The sequence below is a fragment of the Magallana gigas genome, chromosome 5, assembly GCF_963853765.1.
Source record: "Magallana gigas chromosome 5, xbMagGiga1.1, whole genome shotgun sequence".
Taxonomy (NCBI): Eukaryota; Metazoa; Mollusca; class Bivalvia; order Ostreida; family Ostreidae; genus Magallana; species Magallana gigas.
In genome coordinates this window covers 36,129,885-36,147,165 of record NC_088857.1, presented here as the reverse complement: position 1 = coordinate 36,147,165, position 17,281 = coordinate 36,129,885, and the positions used below count along the sequence as shown (strand labels likewise).

Sequence of the window (17,281 nt, the reverse complement as noted above, 5' to 3'; positions counted from 1 at the left end):
AGATATTTCTAATTCCTTTCAAGTCGCATGGTATCTGAAAAAGATACATAATCATTTATGACTCGCAAATGGAACAAGCTACAAAATACTACTCTAGAATTATTTACTAGGTTTTGACCATACGCAAATTATAATTTGACGTATCTAAATTAAAATTAGTAATGCTAGCTATGTCACAAAAATGTTAACAGCATGTTATAGATCAACTTAGATCGTATTCGTATGTCACTAAATTAACCTATGTTTGTAAACTTTCTTTAAAACAAATTATGGCAAACAATTTCAATTGAAGTAAGTATGATTCACTAGACTAAGTATTAAGTTGAAACGTTTAATAGTCTAAGTAAATGATCATTTATAGATCTAGTCTTACATTGCCAGTTTTCTTGTAAAAATCAATCTTCAGAAACCAGTTTGTATCTTCAAACTGTACTCTTTAATACAGATTATTACATAAACTATTTTTCTGTACTTTAAAAAGCCATCTTCTAATTTTTTTTAATAAAAATAATTAAGTTTGATTTTTATTATTTGCTTTTATTATTTCGGACATGCAACATTCAACAATCTTAAACTGAAATATCTCTTCAGTTCATAATTACAGTGACTGGCCAGAAGTTATTTTGTAAGCAAGTTTCATTTTTACAATAACTATTCTTTTATCTTTTAAAGATAAGGTGAAATGTATGATATATACACTTTTGTGTATATAGATATGTAGAGATGTGATACTTTTGTTGTAATTTATGTAATATGTATTTCTAATTTATGATTCATGAGACGTTCAATATCATGTACCATGTAGTAATTTAGTAATCACCGTGGTCTGGATTATCAACAATGACAAAACTATTTGGATACAAAAGTGACATAGCCATTTTGATTGTCAGAGTCTTAAAAACTTATTTCACTTAACAATGACGATGTTTAGACTTGATCCTTATTCATTAAATACAGCTTTTTATGAATAAGTTATATTTAATTTGAACTTGAAAATATTGTGTTTAGATTTAAAGTTAAACGAGTCAGTATCATAAACAATTTGTATTTGATAATTGCAATGCTGAATGATGTGCTGTTGAATACCAGAGCTTTTGTTTTCATTACTCATTTGTATTTGAATTCTTTATCTATGGCCAATGGAATTTCCCCACGCCTTGCTGGTGTCAGATGGCAAGTTATGTAATTTCTCCTAACTCTCTGTAGACTATCACGTAATCCTTAAATGTTCCATAAAGGAATCTTTCGCATTAGTATTCTACATGTAGCAGCCAATCAAAAAAGCAGCATTGTTTTAATGCAGTCTGTAACGGACCAGTTGGCGTAGAGTCATTCCCTCTGCACATTGTTATTAAAAGCAGAAAAACTTTGGCACACTGCATTACTTGCATGTACAAATGATTTTGTATGAATGATATTTTGATAAATTAAGTCACCTTTTTGTTTGCAAATAATATCATGTATTTTTATTTGCCAAACGTTTGCTATTATTTGATATATTTTGACAAATATTCTTGATCTGTAAATTTAGGGGATCAACATATGGATAAGACGTTATTGTATTGTAAGGATACCCTTTTGTGTGACCCCTATCACTTAATATATTTATTTTCATGTTTACTAAATGACAAATAAAACCCATAGGTGTTGATCTAGTTTTTACTTAACAAGAAATGAGCACCGGTGAGATTCTGCAGTATAAAAAATGTAAATTTTTCGAAAGTTGCACATGCAATGAAGCAACTGAAAGGCAAACATTTATCAATGTAGAAATTGTGTTTAAAATGAAAGCCTAATAATAGGGAGTCTTCGGGGTAAATGGGAAGAAGTCGGAATGCATTAGCTTTGTCTTTTTTGCTCAGCAAGGCACCACGGCCTAACTTGCTTATCATTGCAGTTGTATCGTCAAATGACGTGTACTGAACCGAGCATTGTTCAGGGTTGATAAAATCATTGACACTTTGGCCCTGTGGTGAGGACAAGTTGCAAATCATTCGCCAACCCACTTGTTTTTTGGTACTACCCCAATTGGACTGCACTAAAGGTTTGAAATCGGAATATTTTTGAAAGGGCCCGCAATACGACCCAACTGATCTTCTTGAAATATATTTTGGTGTAACTGGTCTGCGTGGGAATCTGCAGATAACATGTTTTTTTTTAAATAATTGAGGATCTAATGCCTGTGTAATGAATGCTAAAGCCAAAATTAAATCCCTGAACAAGTTCCCTAGCTATGTTAAGATCAGGATATAGTTTTAACATGTCTTGCAATACATCAGGTTTAACCGGTGTAGGCGCTAGGTTCCACAGGTCTGGGACGAAAATTGTGTTGTGCCCTTTGATGACGAACAGGAGCAAGTAGTGGTTGGGGGTTGGGTCTGGGTTTTTTGTAACGGTAGGGTGAGTTTGATAGATGGAGCGAATATTTTTTTAATTGAACTGGGTGGGGGTTACTGCACTTAATGCAACTGTGCTGGTATGTACAATAGGGTCTTAGGCAAGTTCCCTTGTAATTGTAGTCGAAGCGGTTAGAGACGTCTGAGTGGGATTTGCTTGGGTTTGTGGGGACTAGCCACATACAACAGCTAGAGTTCTGCGTTTACAGTGTCCCAAGGGAGTAACGGGTTGCAGGAGCGCTTGAGCCTAAACTGGATCTCGTAATCCAACCACCTGCTGCTGGAGGACCGAGAAGCTGCAGTACGAACAATGTTTATACATTTAAGGTCTGTTGGGTTTGGTCAGGGAATTTGGCCTGAAAAACACTGGTAAAAATGAGGAATGCATTGGTCCAAGTTTCAACATTGGTGATCTTAGCTTCCTTATGTTTCGGCTTAATAACTATTTCACCATTAACTAACGTCAATTGTTGCTGAGGCTCTTCGCTCGCTTTGGAAGGCAATAGCTTGTGTAGATGAATGAATTCATTGCTATAAATAGCTTGCCTTATATTTACTCGTACGTTAGAGCCTGAGGCGTCAGTGACGCTACACAATGGTGCGGGATTTGTAGGAAATACATCCGTACCTGGGTCAAGAGCAGCTCGGGTGTTGGTGGCTTAGTCCAAGGATGCTATCTGGGGAGGGGTGACAGTAGGTACTTGACCGGTTAGGGGGCATTTCTGGCCCTTGACTTCGCAGCTCTCAACATGATGACCCTTTGGGATTAGAAGTACATTATAGTGGACTTAAAAACATGCCAACATCAGGGTGTTCTATAAATAGACATGTGATTCAATAATGCCAGATAAAATAAAACGAGACAGTTAATACTAGACTGATAATAGTGATAAACTCGTTGATACGGATTATATAATATTATAAAATGATAACGTTAACATGACTTGATTATTTTTATAAAACGATTATAAGTATGATATTAACCATTGCTGCGCCGGTGAGATGCGACTGGCTTCCAATTGGATGCCGTGCATCATGCATATGGCGTCCTTCATGGGCATGTGGAATGTTACAAACATCCAACGCCATCGGATGCTTTGGGGTAAGATTTAGACGCCCAATCCGTCTAAACGAACCACCATAATGCATACTTACGATTTGCATAAATGATACAGACAACACCGAATTATACTATACGGATCCTGTGAAAAATTGTCTCTTGGTGATTGGTACTGCCGTTCCTTTTGTTGTCTTGATGAAAAAGAGGAAGCTGCTATTTTTGACATGCGCAAGTGCGCAAGGATTGGGTGAAGCATAATTATTATAGTTGGGAGAGTTATCTCGCTTGCCACCAGATGTGCATTCTTCTTCGATAAATGGAACTTGCCACACAGTGTAGTAAGTTTACTTATTTGTTCAAAGAAGACAAAGCCCCCGTACATACTTCAAATGAAACAAAACGATGGAAAGAACAAAACAATATCAAATATTTAAAGTGGCCAACCCAATCACTGGATCTTAATATTGTAGAAAACGTATGGCGAACAATTTAAACCAGTCATTAAAAAGAAATAAAGATCAAAAATAGAGGAGATCTCATTGAAAAGGTAAAAGAAATACGGAGTTCACTTCCACGACACTACATTTAAGGATTATATGAATCCATTCCAAAACGTGTACGACAGGTCATTTGGTCAAAAGGTCATGCAACTGAATATTAAATTTGAGGTACATTTAAGTTGCTTTTTTACCTTTTGAAATATTTTACTTAATATATAGAAGTCAGGTAAGCGTGCACCGGTGTCTTATAACGGCGGCCATTTGATGACTCACTTATGGCAATATACTGTACCCGCTATATAAAGGCAAAAGAAATATTCATGTCTCTTGCATTAGGACTTTTTCATCGGTCCGAACACGTAACATATAAAAGACGCATTAAAGAATTGTAGGGAGCTGCCTGGAAAACAATCGTTGCACTATCTTACTATCTTGGATATGCGGGTATACAAAACCTTAACATTTGTTACATATGCTTGTACAACTGTAACTTAATGTGGACGCGGTGCATCCCTTACGTTTTCCTAGTGTCTGCATATTTATTTTGTTTTGCTTGGATTTTCTATATGTTTGTGGTACTTTGATATTCGGATTTTTTTCTGACGCGAAATAAGTACTGAGGTGCGTCCAAGAAGGTGGTGTCTGTATGGCAAGATGTTCCTAACTGTAAAAAATAAATAAGTCATAATATAGCATGGAATAAGAGAAAATTAGCAATCTGGGTTGTGGAATATGGCAGACAATGCTTTCAACCGGTCGTGTTCAGCTTTAAGGTGGATTGCTAAACCAACATCATATTTTATTTACCGTTTAAGTATCATTTCTGAAATCTGATTTCATATGATACTTATGTTTAAGGGATAATCCATAAAATTAAATGTTAGTTTACTATATCACCTTTATACATGTATGACCCTCAATAAGCGACTTCTACTTGTTTTGTAAAACACGGCGTAAAAATGATCCTTAACCATTGATAGGTAGTTCTTTTAACATAATTCGGTATTATAACAGCCACTCACGAATAGTCATTTGTAAAGCTTCCTGCATTTCATTGATTATTTACACAGTATTTGGCTTTTACATATTTGTTATTTACATGATAGTTCTGTTATCTATCCCGGTAGTAATTATTTATTGACGCTTGTTTGTTAAACTTTTTACATCACTATGTCTGACCGAAAACTTTATGTGTTTGCTAAGACAATTTATTTGTGGGTTTTTTTTTCTCGTTCCAACATACTCTCTTTATGATTGCACTGCTCGTAAGGTTCGTTTTACAGTTTTCTGTCTAGTAGTAACACAATATAGTTTTTGTTTTACACTTAATTCTATATAAAGCACATTATATATGTTAATTTCATATTCGCGAAAGCACAATTGTTACTATACTCTGTCCCAAGATATTTTGGATTCACGTTTGGACGATTTTGAATAAAAATACACTTACCTGTGAAAGAAGTGCAATTGAAATAGTTGAAAGGGATATTTTCCAAGATAATTTCATTGACACATTATCATCTTTCACTCGGAAAAATTCACAGGAACGAAAACAGATTCCTTACGGAGATTTATAATGGGGAATGTTTACATCTTTTCTCCATTCGGAATACACTCGGAATACATCGCGCAATATTTCAACGTTATCATCCGGGCTTGCTGCAATGCAAAATCTCCGTAGACATCACATTTTTTAGCATTGTATTGAAACCTGATAAGCTAACAGGGGCGTTTTGACTGAGAAATCTTGGAAATTTTTCATACTTTTGAATGAACATCGTTTGGATCCTGAGGTATTTATAAATATCAAACAATTAAGCCAAACGTGAATCCAAAATATCTTGGGACAGAGTATAAGCGTTTATCATGTGGCAGTACCAATGTATCAAGTACCAAAAGTACAATGAAGTATTCTTGTTAAAGCAAAAAGTGGGAAAATGTTAGTTCTTTTGTGGGATAAAACGAGCCTTTGTCGGATATTTTATCTATAATATACATGTATAAATAGGCCTGTTTGGGAGGGTAACAGTTGAAATTGACACCCCTCGAAAACCATTGTCAACCTCATCTTCGCGTCGGTTGACAATGGTTTCCTCGGGGTGTCAATTTCAACTGTTACCCTCCCAAACAGGCACTATTTATATAGTGTTACCTGTTACCAAGAGTATTCCTAACGCTGAGGGCAACAGAACAAATTATCAACTGAGTATTAACCAATCAGATTTCTGTATGTAAACGTTTGTGGTTATAAAGCTGTTGTACACCAAATGGTTTTCCCTCACCAGTTCCAAAAGAGGCCTTTTCTTCCTTTCCTGAGGAGTGAGTTTTACTTACTGATAAAATTTACCCAAACCGTTATCCCATTATAACTTTGTTTAGTACCCAGCAAATTAATAAACACTACAGGTTAGGCGAAAATACATTAAATACAACAGAATCATATCATTGCAAAGATCAATTGTTGAAAGATCAACACCAAACTGAAAGCCTATAAACTCTGAACAGTGTTTGGCGACATCCCAGATCCATGCTGTCTTCTGTTGTAAAAATAACAGCAGGGCTTGTCTATCTAAAAGAGCAATAATTATATCATGAATAGAACAATATATTGTGTTTTTTCACTAGTTTAATTATTTGTTGGGGATGGATTGAGGGGGAGGGGGTTACACTCTATATATGTGCAAAATACTAAGGTACTAGTACATGTATATGAAGTTGTCATAAAATCTAAACGATCTATTTCATATACATGTTTCGAAAGTAAGACAAGACTTTGTAATTTCCGGTCATAACAACGAGCGTACGATGGATGTTAGGTTATTATCACCATATATTTCGTTAAACTGTTGTCAAGTTGTAAATTTTTAATTTACTACTACCCAGTAAATTCAAAATTCAAAATATGACACTATAAAGTTTTAGTGAGAAATGCGTTCCATACTGACAAATCATAGTCGCTATTTAGTAAATTTTCACCCAACCATAAATGTCCACTAACAAGAGTCGTTTAAAATATATTTCTCCATCATCTGCTATTTAAACTCGATCTGTAGTTTCTCATTGCATGCCTTTAAAGCAGTTTTTAAATCATTTTTCCAAACGTAAAAATGTCTGGAAAAAGAAGTTTGGACAGAATGACCGACATACAGCGACAAAGACGATGGTTTTCTCCGGTTTTATCGGTTTGGTAAATAAAGTACATCGCTTTATGGCATAATTATAAACAAAAATTCATTACAGAGGGTCAATTAAAAATACGAAGACAATTGGGCTGTCTATCATAAATTTTTCAAAAAGTCATAACTTACAGAATATGTTATGCAACAACACATATTTTATTGATATACGAAGTTTCATTTCATTTGATGAAAAGGTATAATTTCAGTTTACCGATTAAGTCCGATTTTAAAATCAACATGTTTTGTCACCACGTCGAAGTCACGCACGTACAGTTAACAGAAATATCCAATCCTTATATCACCCCGAGTCTTTTGTGCTCTCAATACGTATACTGACTTTTCGTCTATTTTTTTAAAAGGAGTATTCAATTTTAACAAGAGATAGGACGTTTGGTGGTTGTGTCAAACAGCAATGTGACGTAGGTCTGTCTATTTCATTGTTGGCCACTTATCCATGGCTCTTTGAAATCAACACGATTTGTCTGATATTTGCACTAAGACTACGCACTCTATGCATATTTCACTCAGAACCAATGTCATATTTAACTTGTTTTGATGCAAAAAATATATAGTTACGGCATACCAAAAGTCCAAGGTCTTTTTAAAATGGTTCTCTTAGCCCCCCCCCCCCCCCCACACACACTCCAAAAAAACCCTTACCTATAAAGAAAAGAGAAAAAACCCAGGACAAACATGTTTCCCTTTTAAGGAGCCACAAGCGCAAAAATGAAAAGGAAAACAATCAACATGATGTGAACCTCCTCTAAACCGAGGTGTGTCTCCAAGCCTCTGTTTAACACGCTGCGCTACGCAGACATTTTACACAAGAAAATACATTGTCAGTGAAGTGTTATACTTGTATATGTATGTGAAAAACACGAATTTTACCACCAATGGGTATACTTCATTATAATATATCAGTAACAAATAAATGAAACCTTCTGTTTTAGGGTAAATTATTTCAAAAACGGAGTCTAGAACCATTCTTACAAAGCACGGTAAAGCATCATTATAAGATTATGGCATGAAACACCTAGTCGTTTTATTTAAAATTCCACATTTGTAATGTTTATAAAATCACAGCACACTATTTATTTGCATCATTAAAGAACTCTTTATACTATAATAAAGAAGATACACAAGCCATAAAGGACTAGCATAACTTGTATAAATTATGAAAATCGTTCGTCTTATTGTCCCAAGTATGGATGTCATGATGTCACACAGTTACTTTTATATAAACAACGCAGAATTTTATCGAATTGTAATTATGCACTTTGGAGATATGAATGTGTCTATGTTACTGATTTTATAATTACTGCGTCATCTTCATTTTAACCAGTAGTAATTGATTAAATAATTCAGCTTAGCATTGAAACATGATATTTTTAGTGTTGAAGGTATTATTTTGCAAAGGGTCATATTACATGTACAATAAAATTTTCGCGTTTTCCAGATATCTAAAAATGAATTATAAAGAAACGTCCAAAAGATATATTAATTATTTATAAATGATTAGGAATTTAAATGAAATTGTAATTTTTGAGAAATTAATAACACAAATTGCTAAATGTTACTAAAATAAGGGAACGAAAAAAGGTCTTAACCATTCTTGTAGCAGTATATTCCCGGATACTTCACTGTTTCGTATCGGCTTCACAATATTTAGCCCTAAATAGAGTTAAACGGACAAAAATATGCTAATTATTTGTCAAATGGTTCAAAGAAACATGAGCATAGATTGGAACGTAAGGCACAAACTATCGATCGCAAGTAAACCATGCGTATAAACGTGTATATAAAGGGGAAAATATTGTTGGTAAGTACATGAAAACAACTTTTTTGACCAAAGTACCGTTACATGTACATGTATGTACCACGAGTATTCACGCATTTGACAATCACTTTACATATAAACAGATGTTTTACTTCCCAGTTGTCAAACATGGAGATGCACTGCAAAGTGACGGTCTATGTCTCTCTACTCGTAGTATGGTCTTTCAGTGAATATGCTTGCTTTGGTAAGTATTTTAATGATCGAATGCTTACATCAAACTTAGTTTTTGATAAGAGAAAATATTGTAGTTTCTTTAATGTATTATTACACTTCTTCCTACGAGCATGCCTTTGCATATACATTAATATTTACACATTTTATATAAACAAGCATGTAAACTATATTTGAATATATATCAACCTCTACCTAATAAGGCATTTAGAAATACATTTAAATAACACCGGTTTATTTCTCATTGAATTGTGTTTAGAAAACTTGGCGTTGGGAAAGCTGGCAAACCAATCTTCCAACTATTTAGATTCGTTTGATGCCGCAAAAGCTATTGATGGAAACAGACAGCAGGTTATGTTTTCATATACATGTGCTAAGACTGGCAAAGGCCACATTACTGCCTCATGGAATGTAGATCTTGGAAAGATCATGAGTATACACCATGTGGACATTTATTACAGTAAGGAAAGTGACAGCGAGTACGGTAAGCAATATAAGACCACTTTTATAAAAATGTATTTCTAAGCTTCAAATTCTACCACCATTCTTTCCTTTGGGATAAAATTTTATTAAGTATTAATTCCTATGTGAAAAAGTGTACTATTAGTTGCAATAATTGCATATAGTAATCTGAGGGTTGACTGAAAAATTACAACTATAGAGGGATAATGAAATACCAAGCTCTTTTATTCATCCTTTCTAAGCCTTCCAGTTATTATAATCATAAACATGTTTCATTATGTGCCAATCATTTCAAAGTGTTCAAATATTGAGTCTCATTGTGCGCTTTTAATTTTGTGAAGATATGACTGATCGAATTAAAAACGTACATTCTAGTATGTTTACATTTTTCACTGCCTTTGCCTGTGATAACTAAACACAACATATCGATTTTGTACTATATTATCCATAACTATTAATGACGCCAAATTGAGGCGCCAGCAGGGTTTGCTTATTTATTATATTTCAATATTTAATCGTACGATGGTTTAAATTTATATAAATATAAGTAATAAGGAATTATATTTCTTTGAATATTATGAGGTGATAGTTTCGGTCGAGGCGATTTGAGCACGCCCCGACCAAAATTATCACCTCATAATACTCAAAGAATAACTTCTTATTCTTAAATCATTACAAGAAAACAGCATAGTGTACATGTAGTATTACATACATGGTAAACTTTCTTTCAGAATCCACGTCGAGGGGTACCTTTGCTGGATTTTCACTGTATATTTCTAACAGTACAAACCTTAACAATGAATCCCTTTGCTATCATCGACTTCAGAACGGAACAAACTCTCCTCCCTCTGTCATGTCTATTCAGTGTGAGATGATAGGTAGATACGTCACCATTTACAACGAAAGACTTCCCGAACAAACCTATCCTGATTATTATTCCAGTACTGCAGAACTAGAACTTTGTGAGGTGGAAGTCTACGGTAAATGCTCAATAACAATAACAAGTAGAATATTTCGGGCCTTTTTACATAAGTTAATTGTAGGTATTGATGTGTACATACTATTGATTTTTAAAGGATGTCAGGGGATTTCTCAGTATGGAGACTATTGTTTGACTTGTCCCTCCACCTGTCCAGATGCTCGCTGCAACATGTCCACTGGGAGTTGTTTCCAGTGTTTAGACGGGTTCACTGGTGATAACTGCACAGAAAGTATGTCTTATCTATTCATATTCTAATTGCATGACAGAAGTCTACCTAATGCAGAGATGATTTAACTTAATACATGTATCTAACTGTCAATTTGCTGACACTGCTGTCTTATATTTACATTTCCCAGTGTCTTTGCCTGTGATAACACTACGTATCGATTTTGTACTATATAACCCATAATACAAATGACGCCAAAATGAGGCGCCAGCGGGGTTTGCTTATTTCTATTTAACTATTTAATCATACGATGGCTTAAAAATATATAAATATAAGTAATAAGGAATCATTCTTTGAATATTATGAGATGATAATTTCGGTCGGGGCGTGATCAAATCTATTATAAAGCCCTTCGGGCTTTATTGGATTTGATAACGCCCCGACCAAAATTATCACCTCATAATACTCAAAGAATGATTCCTTATTCCTGATCTGTTTACAATATACATTATACCTTTAATAGGGTACTTGATAGAAAACTCTGAGAAAATATTTTCTCTGTAAGATTCAAACGCATTTTTGTCGTTTAGGACTGGTCTTTTAACCTATATCAGATGTGGTTTTAATATTTCTTTCACGAAAGCGGTTTTGGCAGCGGACACAGTAACATCTCATGCGATGCGGGGCTATTCTTTTGTATTTTGAATTTTGGCAAGCCGGGTATCGTGTGTCATGTAACAAGGAAAAGGTGTTATAACTAATCATCATTTTAACATGTATATTAAATTTTACACAAAACCATCGATTCTTGAGATAAATTTTCCTGTTTGTGTAAAACGATATTTATCTACCTCGTAGTAAAGAGTAAAAAAGAGTATGAGTTTTTTCATTTCTGCGTTGTTAGTGAAAACACAATTCACCATAACAAAACAATGTTTTGAAACATTTCCTCGTTCCCTGTGTGAAGAGAAGCTGAACAACCTCTCGCCCAGCCTATTATTACACATGTAAATGATCAAACTGGGTCCGGTGTCTTTAGTCGGCGTTAGCAATGTTAACTTTTTCTTTATTTTATATTAGTCAGCGAAATTTAACCATACTTGATGCATAGAAACCTTGCGTAAAAGAGCCAAGAAGTCTGTTCAAATGCAGATCAGTGCCCCTGCGCCGAAAATCGTGATCTCAGACTCGCTTAAACAATGCTCATTCTACATGCTCCTGTTTGAAGATATTATTGTTATGTTATGGCTCGTGAGACAGAAGTTTTCTTTAGGAGAAAATAAATAATAAATTCCTTAGATGATTTGAGAATTATTTTATTTTTAACGATAATCAACGATTAATGAAACGTTACCATATTTAGTATTTAATCGAACATGTTTAAATAGTAACTAATTGCATTGAAATATGTTCATATATAAATATTTACATCTACCAAGTATCGTTCCATATATTTCTTACGGAAAGTTATAGTTAATTCATAGCTCTATAGAAACAGCCAGACTGAAATCTACACGCCTTGTTTGTCGATTGGTCAAAATCTACAGCGACCTAAGAAAAATAACGGACTGCACGAACTAATCATGATGATGTCAGACTCAAAGTCTCACAGGAGACGATATGGCTGTTTCTTTTAGCTAACGTACTAACATATATGTACGTTAACAGTAATTTACTTTTCATAATCAATTTATTAATTAAATGAAAAAAAGATATTAATATAAACAATAAATTTCTTTTTTGGATGATTAATGCGTGTTATGAAGGTAGCGATCATTGCAGAAAAAAAATTACATAACCCGTCATTTTTTTCTACAATGTCGCTACCTTCATATCCCAAATGAATCGCCCAAGAAAGCATTTTATTGTTTAGATATACTAAAAAGTCTTTTAAACAAATCAAAAATAAACAAATGATTAGAAGTAGAGTGGTGATCTACATAATTATATATGGGAGAGAAGGAGTCAGTCAAAAGGACAGAATAATATTTTTCCTTGAGAACCGATTAACAAGTCCTGGAGACTTGTAAAATCCATAAAAGGTATTATACATGAATGCTTTAAATTTATTCAAGCCTCTTTTCTATAAAAACTATCACTGCTTCATCATAACTTGCATGTTATTGTCTATCAAGGTCGTTTACGATGCTTACAAGATATAGTTTGAAGTGATGATGAAAAACTATCATAAAAGATATTTATCAATTTCAGTATAACATTCAGAAACCCCAAACATTTGTTCAGTTTCATCGTATAATATCCCTATCATATGCTAGAGCTATTTATCAGTCTTTTAGAATTGAGTAAGTTCAAAATGAAATTATTATAGATGAGTTTCATGTTTCATAATATGGAAACATATTTCAGGGGTATCTTCTCTTGTTCGATGCAAATTACAACTACGATATTCAAATAACAACATCTTCTATCTTAGCATTGTTATCAAGTAAACGTTTTTAAAGACATTTTAAGTTTAAAGTACTCGGCAAATTGTGAGTCAAGAAGCTTACTAACTTTGCTACGTCAACTGTATGTTCATGTACATGGGTAATATATTATGTACAAACTCATGTTTTAGTGAACATTACTATTAAGCATTTTCATCAGGTTTCCTCTTATATGTATAAACAACTTTTATTGTTATACTTTCATGGTAAATACTGAAATCTGATTGGTTAAGACGCAGTTAATAATATTTACTATTACCCTCAGCGTTAGCAACGCACTTGGCAACGGGTAACATTAAAAAATGTTACATGCGCGAAAATTATGCGCGTACGGTTCGCTGTAGAATTCACGTTATTCCTCTATAAAAGCAGTAACATTTTCTTAAAAATTTTTAAAAAGACATTCAGTATAACAAAATAAATAGTGCCTGTTTGGGAGGATAACAGTTGAAATTGACACCCCTCGAAAACCATTGTCAACCTCCGCTTCGCGTCGGTTGACAATGGTTTTCTCGGGGTGTCAATTTCAACTGTTACCCTCCCAAACAGGCACTATTTATATAAGATCACCTGAGTCGCCTAGTTGATCTTTGGTATGCATGTACATATGTAAATCGTCCATCATTAGACATGCGTTCGGCATGAAAAATTAAACATGTATTAAAGCTTTTCATTATACATTATATAACTGTTTAAAGGTCATCTGCTTTATTCATTCAACATCTAGTTGGAAAATTGAAAACGTGTTAAGGATTGTACAATAACTGGAGATACACCAATAGACGTAGCCCTAAAAACTGTGCGTGTGAATAAGTAATTGAAAACCAAGATAATTTCAACATTTGATTTTTTGATCTGCATATTATATAGACATACTTTTGTCACTTATAGTCTTTGAAATAACCTGATAAATTTTACGGACCCTGCAGATATTCTTATTATTAAGCATTTCACGATCACGTAAATATCTTGGAATACCACAGCTAATGTTTTACAGGATATTCTTTACCGTCTTCTATGCATACTTTCATAATAAAGCGCCCTAATTACAGGTTCAGCTGCTTTGCATCCATAGTTTCAATTTCTAGTATTGAGAGTTTTTCATTATTTTTCTTCCTACCACGTCCACATTCATACCGGGAACCCTGCCATTCTTTGTGTTGAAGCTAATGTCAAAATTCATTAGATCCTACATGTCCGCGTCAAAATCCTGTAATAATCCTAAAGCTTAATTTCTCCAAAACAATAGTTTATATTTATTTCTAAGGCATGAGCAAAAAATCCTGGCCCCGAGGTTATAAAACTTTCTTGAGTACGTTCTCACACTCCAAGTCATACTCCGTGCTCCAAATCGTACTCGTACTCAAGGTACCGAGGTTATAAAACTTTTTCATACGCATACTCGTACTCCGGCTGAGTACAAAACGGCAATTTATTCAGTAAGCTTTGGAGCTTTCTCAAAGTCGTACTCAAGACATTTAAATTTAAATAAAATGTAGTGCAAACATATTATATTGTTCATATTGTAATGTTGCTGTATTATACGCTATAAAAATGTATGTAAATCATAATGGAAAGGTTTTTTTTCCATTTTATCTAGAAATATCTAGATATAACGGAGGTGAATTTAAGAGTAAGGGAGAACTGCAACCACGATTATCAAAATAACTTGTAGATATTTTGCTTCATTAATTAATAATTGTACATGTAAATCTACGTACATAATAATTTTATTGAATAGTTCAACTTTTTAAGAATTCTATTTTTAGTGGAATACGACCAATACTCCCAATCATTTAAAACCAAGAAATTAATGTACATGTATCGTTATCAATCAATTTTAACCAGATGCACTTGCGGGGTCCCTTCTTTTATTATAGTGAGAATGCAGGTTAGTTCTAAATATTACAAAGGATGGGCATTCAGAAGTTGGAGTTCTATTCGCTTTTCGCTATTCACTTTTCGAATAGCGAATAGAATTCTGTGGTCGGTTCGCTATTCAAATTACCGTAAACATGCTGATAAACGTAAATTCAAAACTTCATATAAACTTCCCTTTTTAATTGAAAAAAATAGTTTCATAGTAAAAATTATTACTTGCTCACCTAACCTGAACATTGACATAATGAACACAGCCACTAAGAGGCTTAGCTAGCCTGGCGAAAATTGGAAATTTCGTATAATACAGTTATAATGGGATTTTTTCAAGGGGCTGGCTAACACCCTGTATCCCATATTTGGGCCTTCATTTTTGGTGGGGATGGGGCCCCGGGGAAGCCCAGTCGACCCGCAAAAGGAATTGGGTTTACACGGCCATTAACAGGCCTAGCTAGCCTGGCGAAAATTGGAAATTTCGTACAATACAATTATAATGGGATATCTTTCGAGGGGCTGGCTAACACCCTGTATCCCATATTTGGGCCTTCATTTTTGGTGGGGATGGGGCCCCGGGGAAGTCCATCAACCCTCAAAAGGAATTGGGTTTACACGGCCATTAACAGGCCTAGCTAGCCTGGCGAAAATTGGAAATTTCGTAAAATACAATTATAATGGGATATCTTTCGAGGGGCTGGCTTACACCCTGTATCCCATATTTGGGCCTTCATTTTTGGTGGGGATGGGGCCCCGGGGAAGCCCAGTCGACCCTCAAGAGGAATTGGGTTTACACGGCCTTTAACAGGCCTAGCTAGCCTGGCGAAAATTGGAAATTTCGTATAATACAATTATAATGGGATATCTTTCGAGGGGCTGGCTAACACCCTGTATCCCATATTTGGGCCTTCGTTTTTGGTGGGGATGGGGCCCCGGGGAAGCCCAGTTGACCCGCAAAAGAAATGGGTTTACACGGCCATTAACAGGCCTAGCTAGCCTGGCGAATATTGGAAATTTCGTACAATACAATTATAAGGGGATATCTTTCGAGGGGCTGGCTAACACCCTGTATCCCATATTTGGGCCTTCGTTTTTGGTGGGGATGGGGCCCCTGGGAAGCCCAGTCGACCCTCAAAAGGAATTGGGTTTACACGGCCATTAACAGGCCTAGCTAGCCTGGCGAAAATTGGAAATTTCGTACAATACAATTATAAGGGGATATCTTTCGAGGGGCTGGCTATCACCCTGTATCCCATATTTGGGCCTTCATTTTAGTGGGGATGGGGCCCCGGGGAAGCCCAGTCGACCCTCAAGAGGAATTGGGTTTACACGGCCTTTAACAGGCCTAGCTAGCCTGGCGAAAATTGGAAATTTCGTATAATACAATTATAATGGGATATCTTTCGAGGGGCTGGCTAACACCCTGTATCCCATATTTGGGCCTTCGTTTTGGTGGGGATGGGGCCCCGGGGAAGCCCAGTTGACCCGCAAAAGAAATGGGTTTACACGGCCATTAACAGGCCTAGCTAGCCTGGCGAATATTGGAAATTTCGTACAATACAATTATAATGGGATATCTTTCGAGGGGCTGGCTAACACCCTGTATCCTATATTTGGGCCTTCGTTTTTGGTGGGGATGGGGCCCCTGGGAAGCCCAGTCGACCCTCAAAAGGAATTGGGTTTACACGGCCATTAACAGGCCTAGCTAGCCTGGCGAAAATTGGAAATTTCGTACAATACAATTATAAGGGGATATCTTTCGAGGGGCTGGCTATCACCCTGTATCCCATATTTGGGCCTTCATTTTAGTGGGGATGGGGCCCCGGGGAAGCCCAGTCGACCCTCAAAAGGAATTGAGTTTACACGGCCATTAACAGGCCTAGCTAGCCTGGCGAAAATTGGAAATTTAGTACAATACAATTATAATGGGATATCTTTCGAGTAGCTGGCTAACACCCTGTATCCCATATTTGGGCCTTCATTTTTGGTGGGGATGGGACCCCGGGGAAGCCCAGTCGACCCTCAAAAAGAATTGGTTTTACACGGCCATTAACAGGCCTAGCTAGCCTGGCGAAAATTGGAAATTTCGTACAATACAATTATAATTGGATATCTTTCGAGGGGCTGGCTAACACCCTGTATCCCACGCGGGTATGATAAGGCAAATCTCAGCGATCAAATTCCTCTGATCGATATGACGTCACAATAA

General features: G+C 35.4%; 1 protein-coding gene across 5 annotated transcripts in view; it reads left to right on the top strand.

Moving 5' to 3' along the window:
• The first annotated feature begins 9,020 nt into the window (after window positions 1-9,020).
• The window catches only part of LOC105336857 (uncharacterized), a 54,437-nt gene continuing 46,176 nt past the window's right edge, over window positions 9,021-17,281 (top strand). For 4 of the 5 annotated variants that reach the window (XM_066084847.1, XM_034458412.2, XM_066084848.1 and 1 more), the window contains exons 1-4: window positions 9,021-9,156; window positions 9,403-9,627; window positions 10,337-10,585; window positions 10,682-10,816. In XM_066084847.1, the coding sequence (XP_065940919.1) occupies window positions 9,081-9,156; window positions 9,403-9,627; window positions 10,337-10,585; window positions 10,682-10,816 (685 nt within the window). In that variant the 5' untranslated portion in view covers window positions 9,021-9,080. Of the gene's footprint in view, window positions 9,157-9,402; window positions 9,628-10,336; window positions 10,586-10,680; window positions 10,817-17,281 lie in introns of those variants that run through there. The other variant, XM_066084850.1, reaches the window with a different exon arrangement.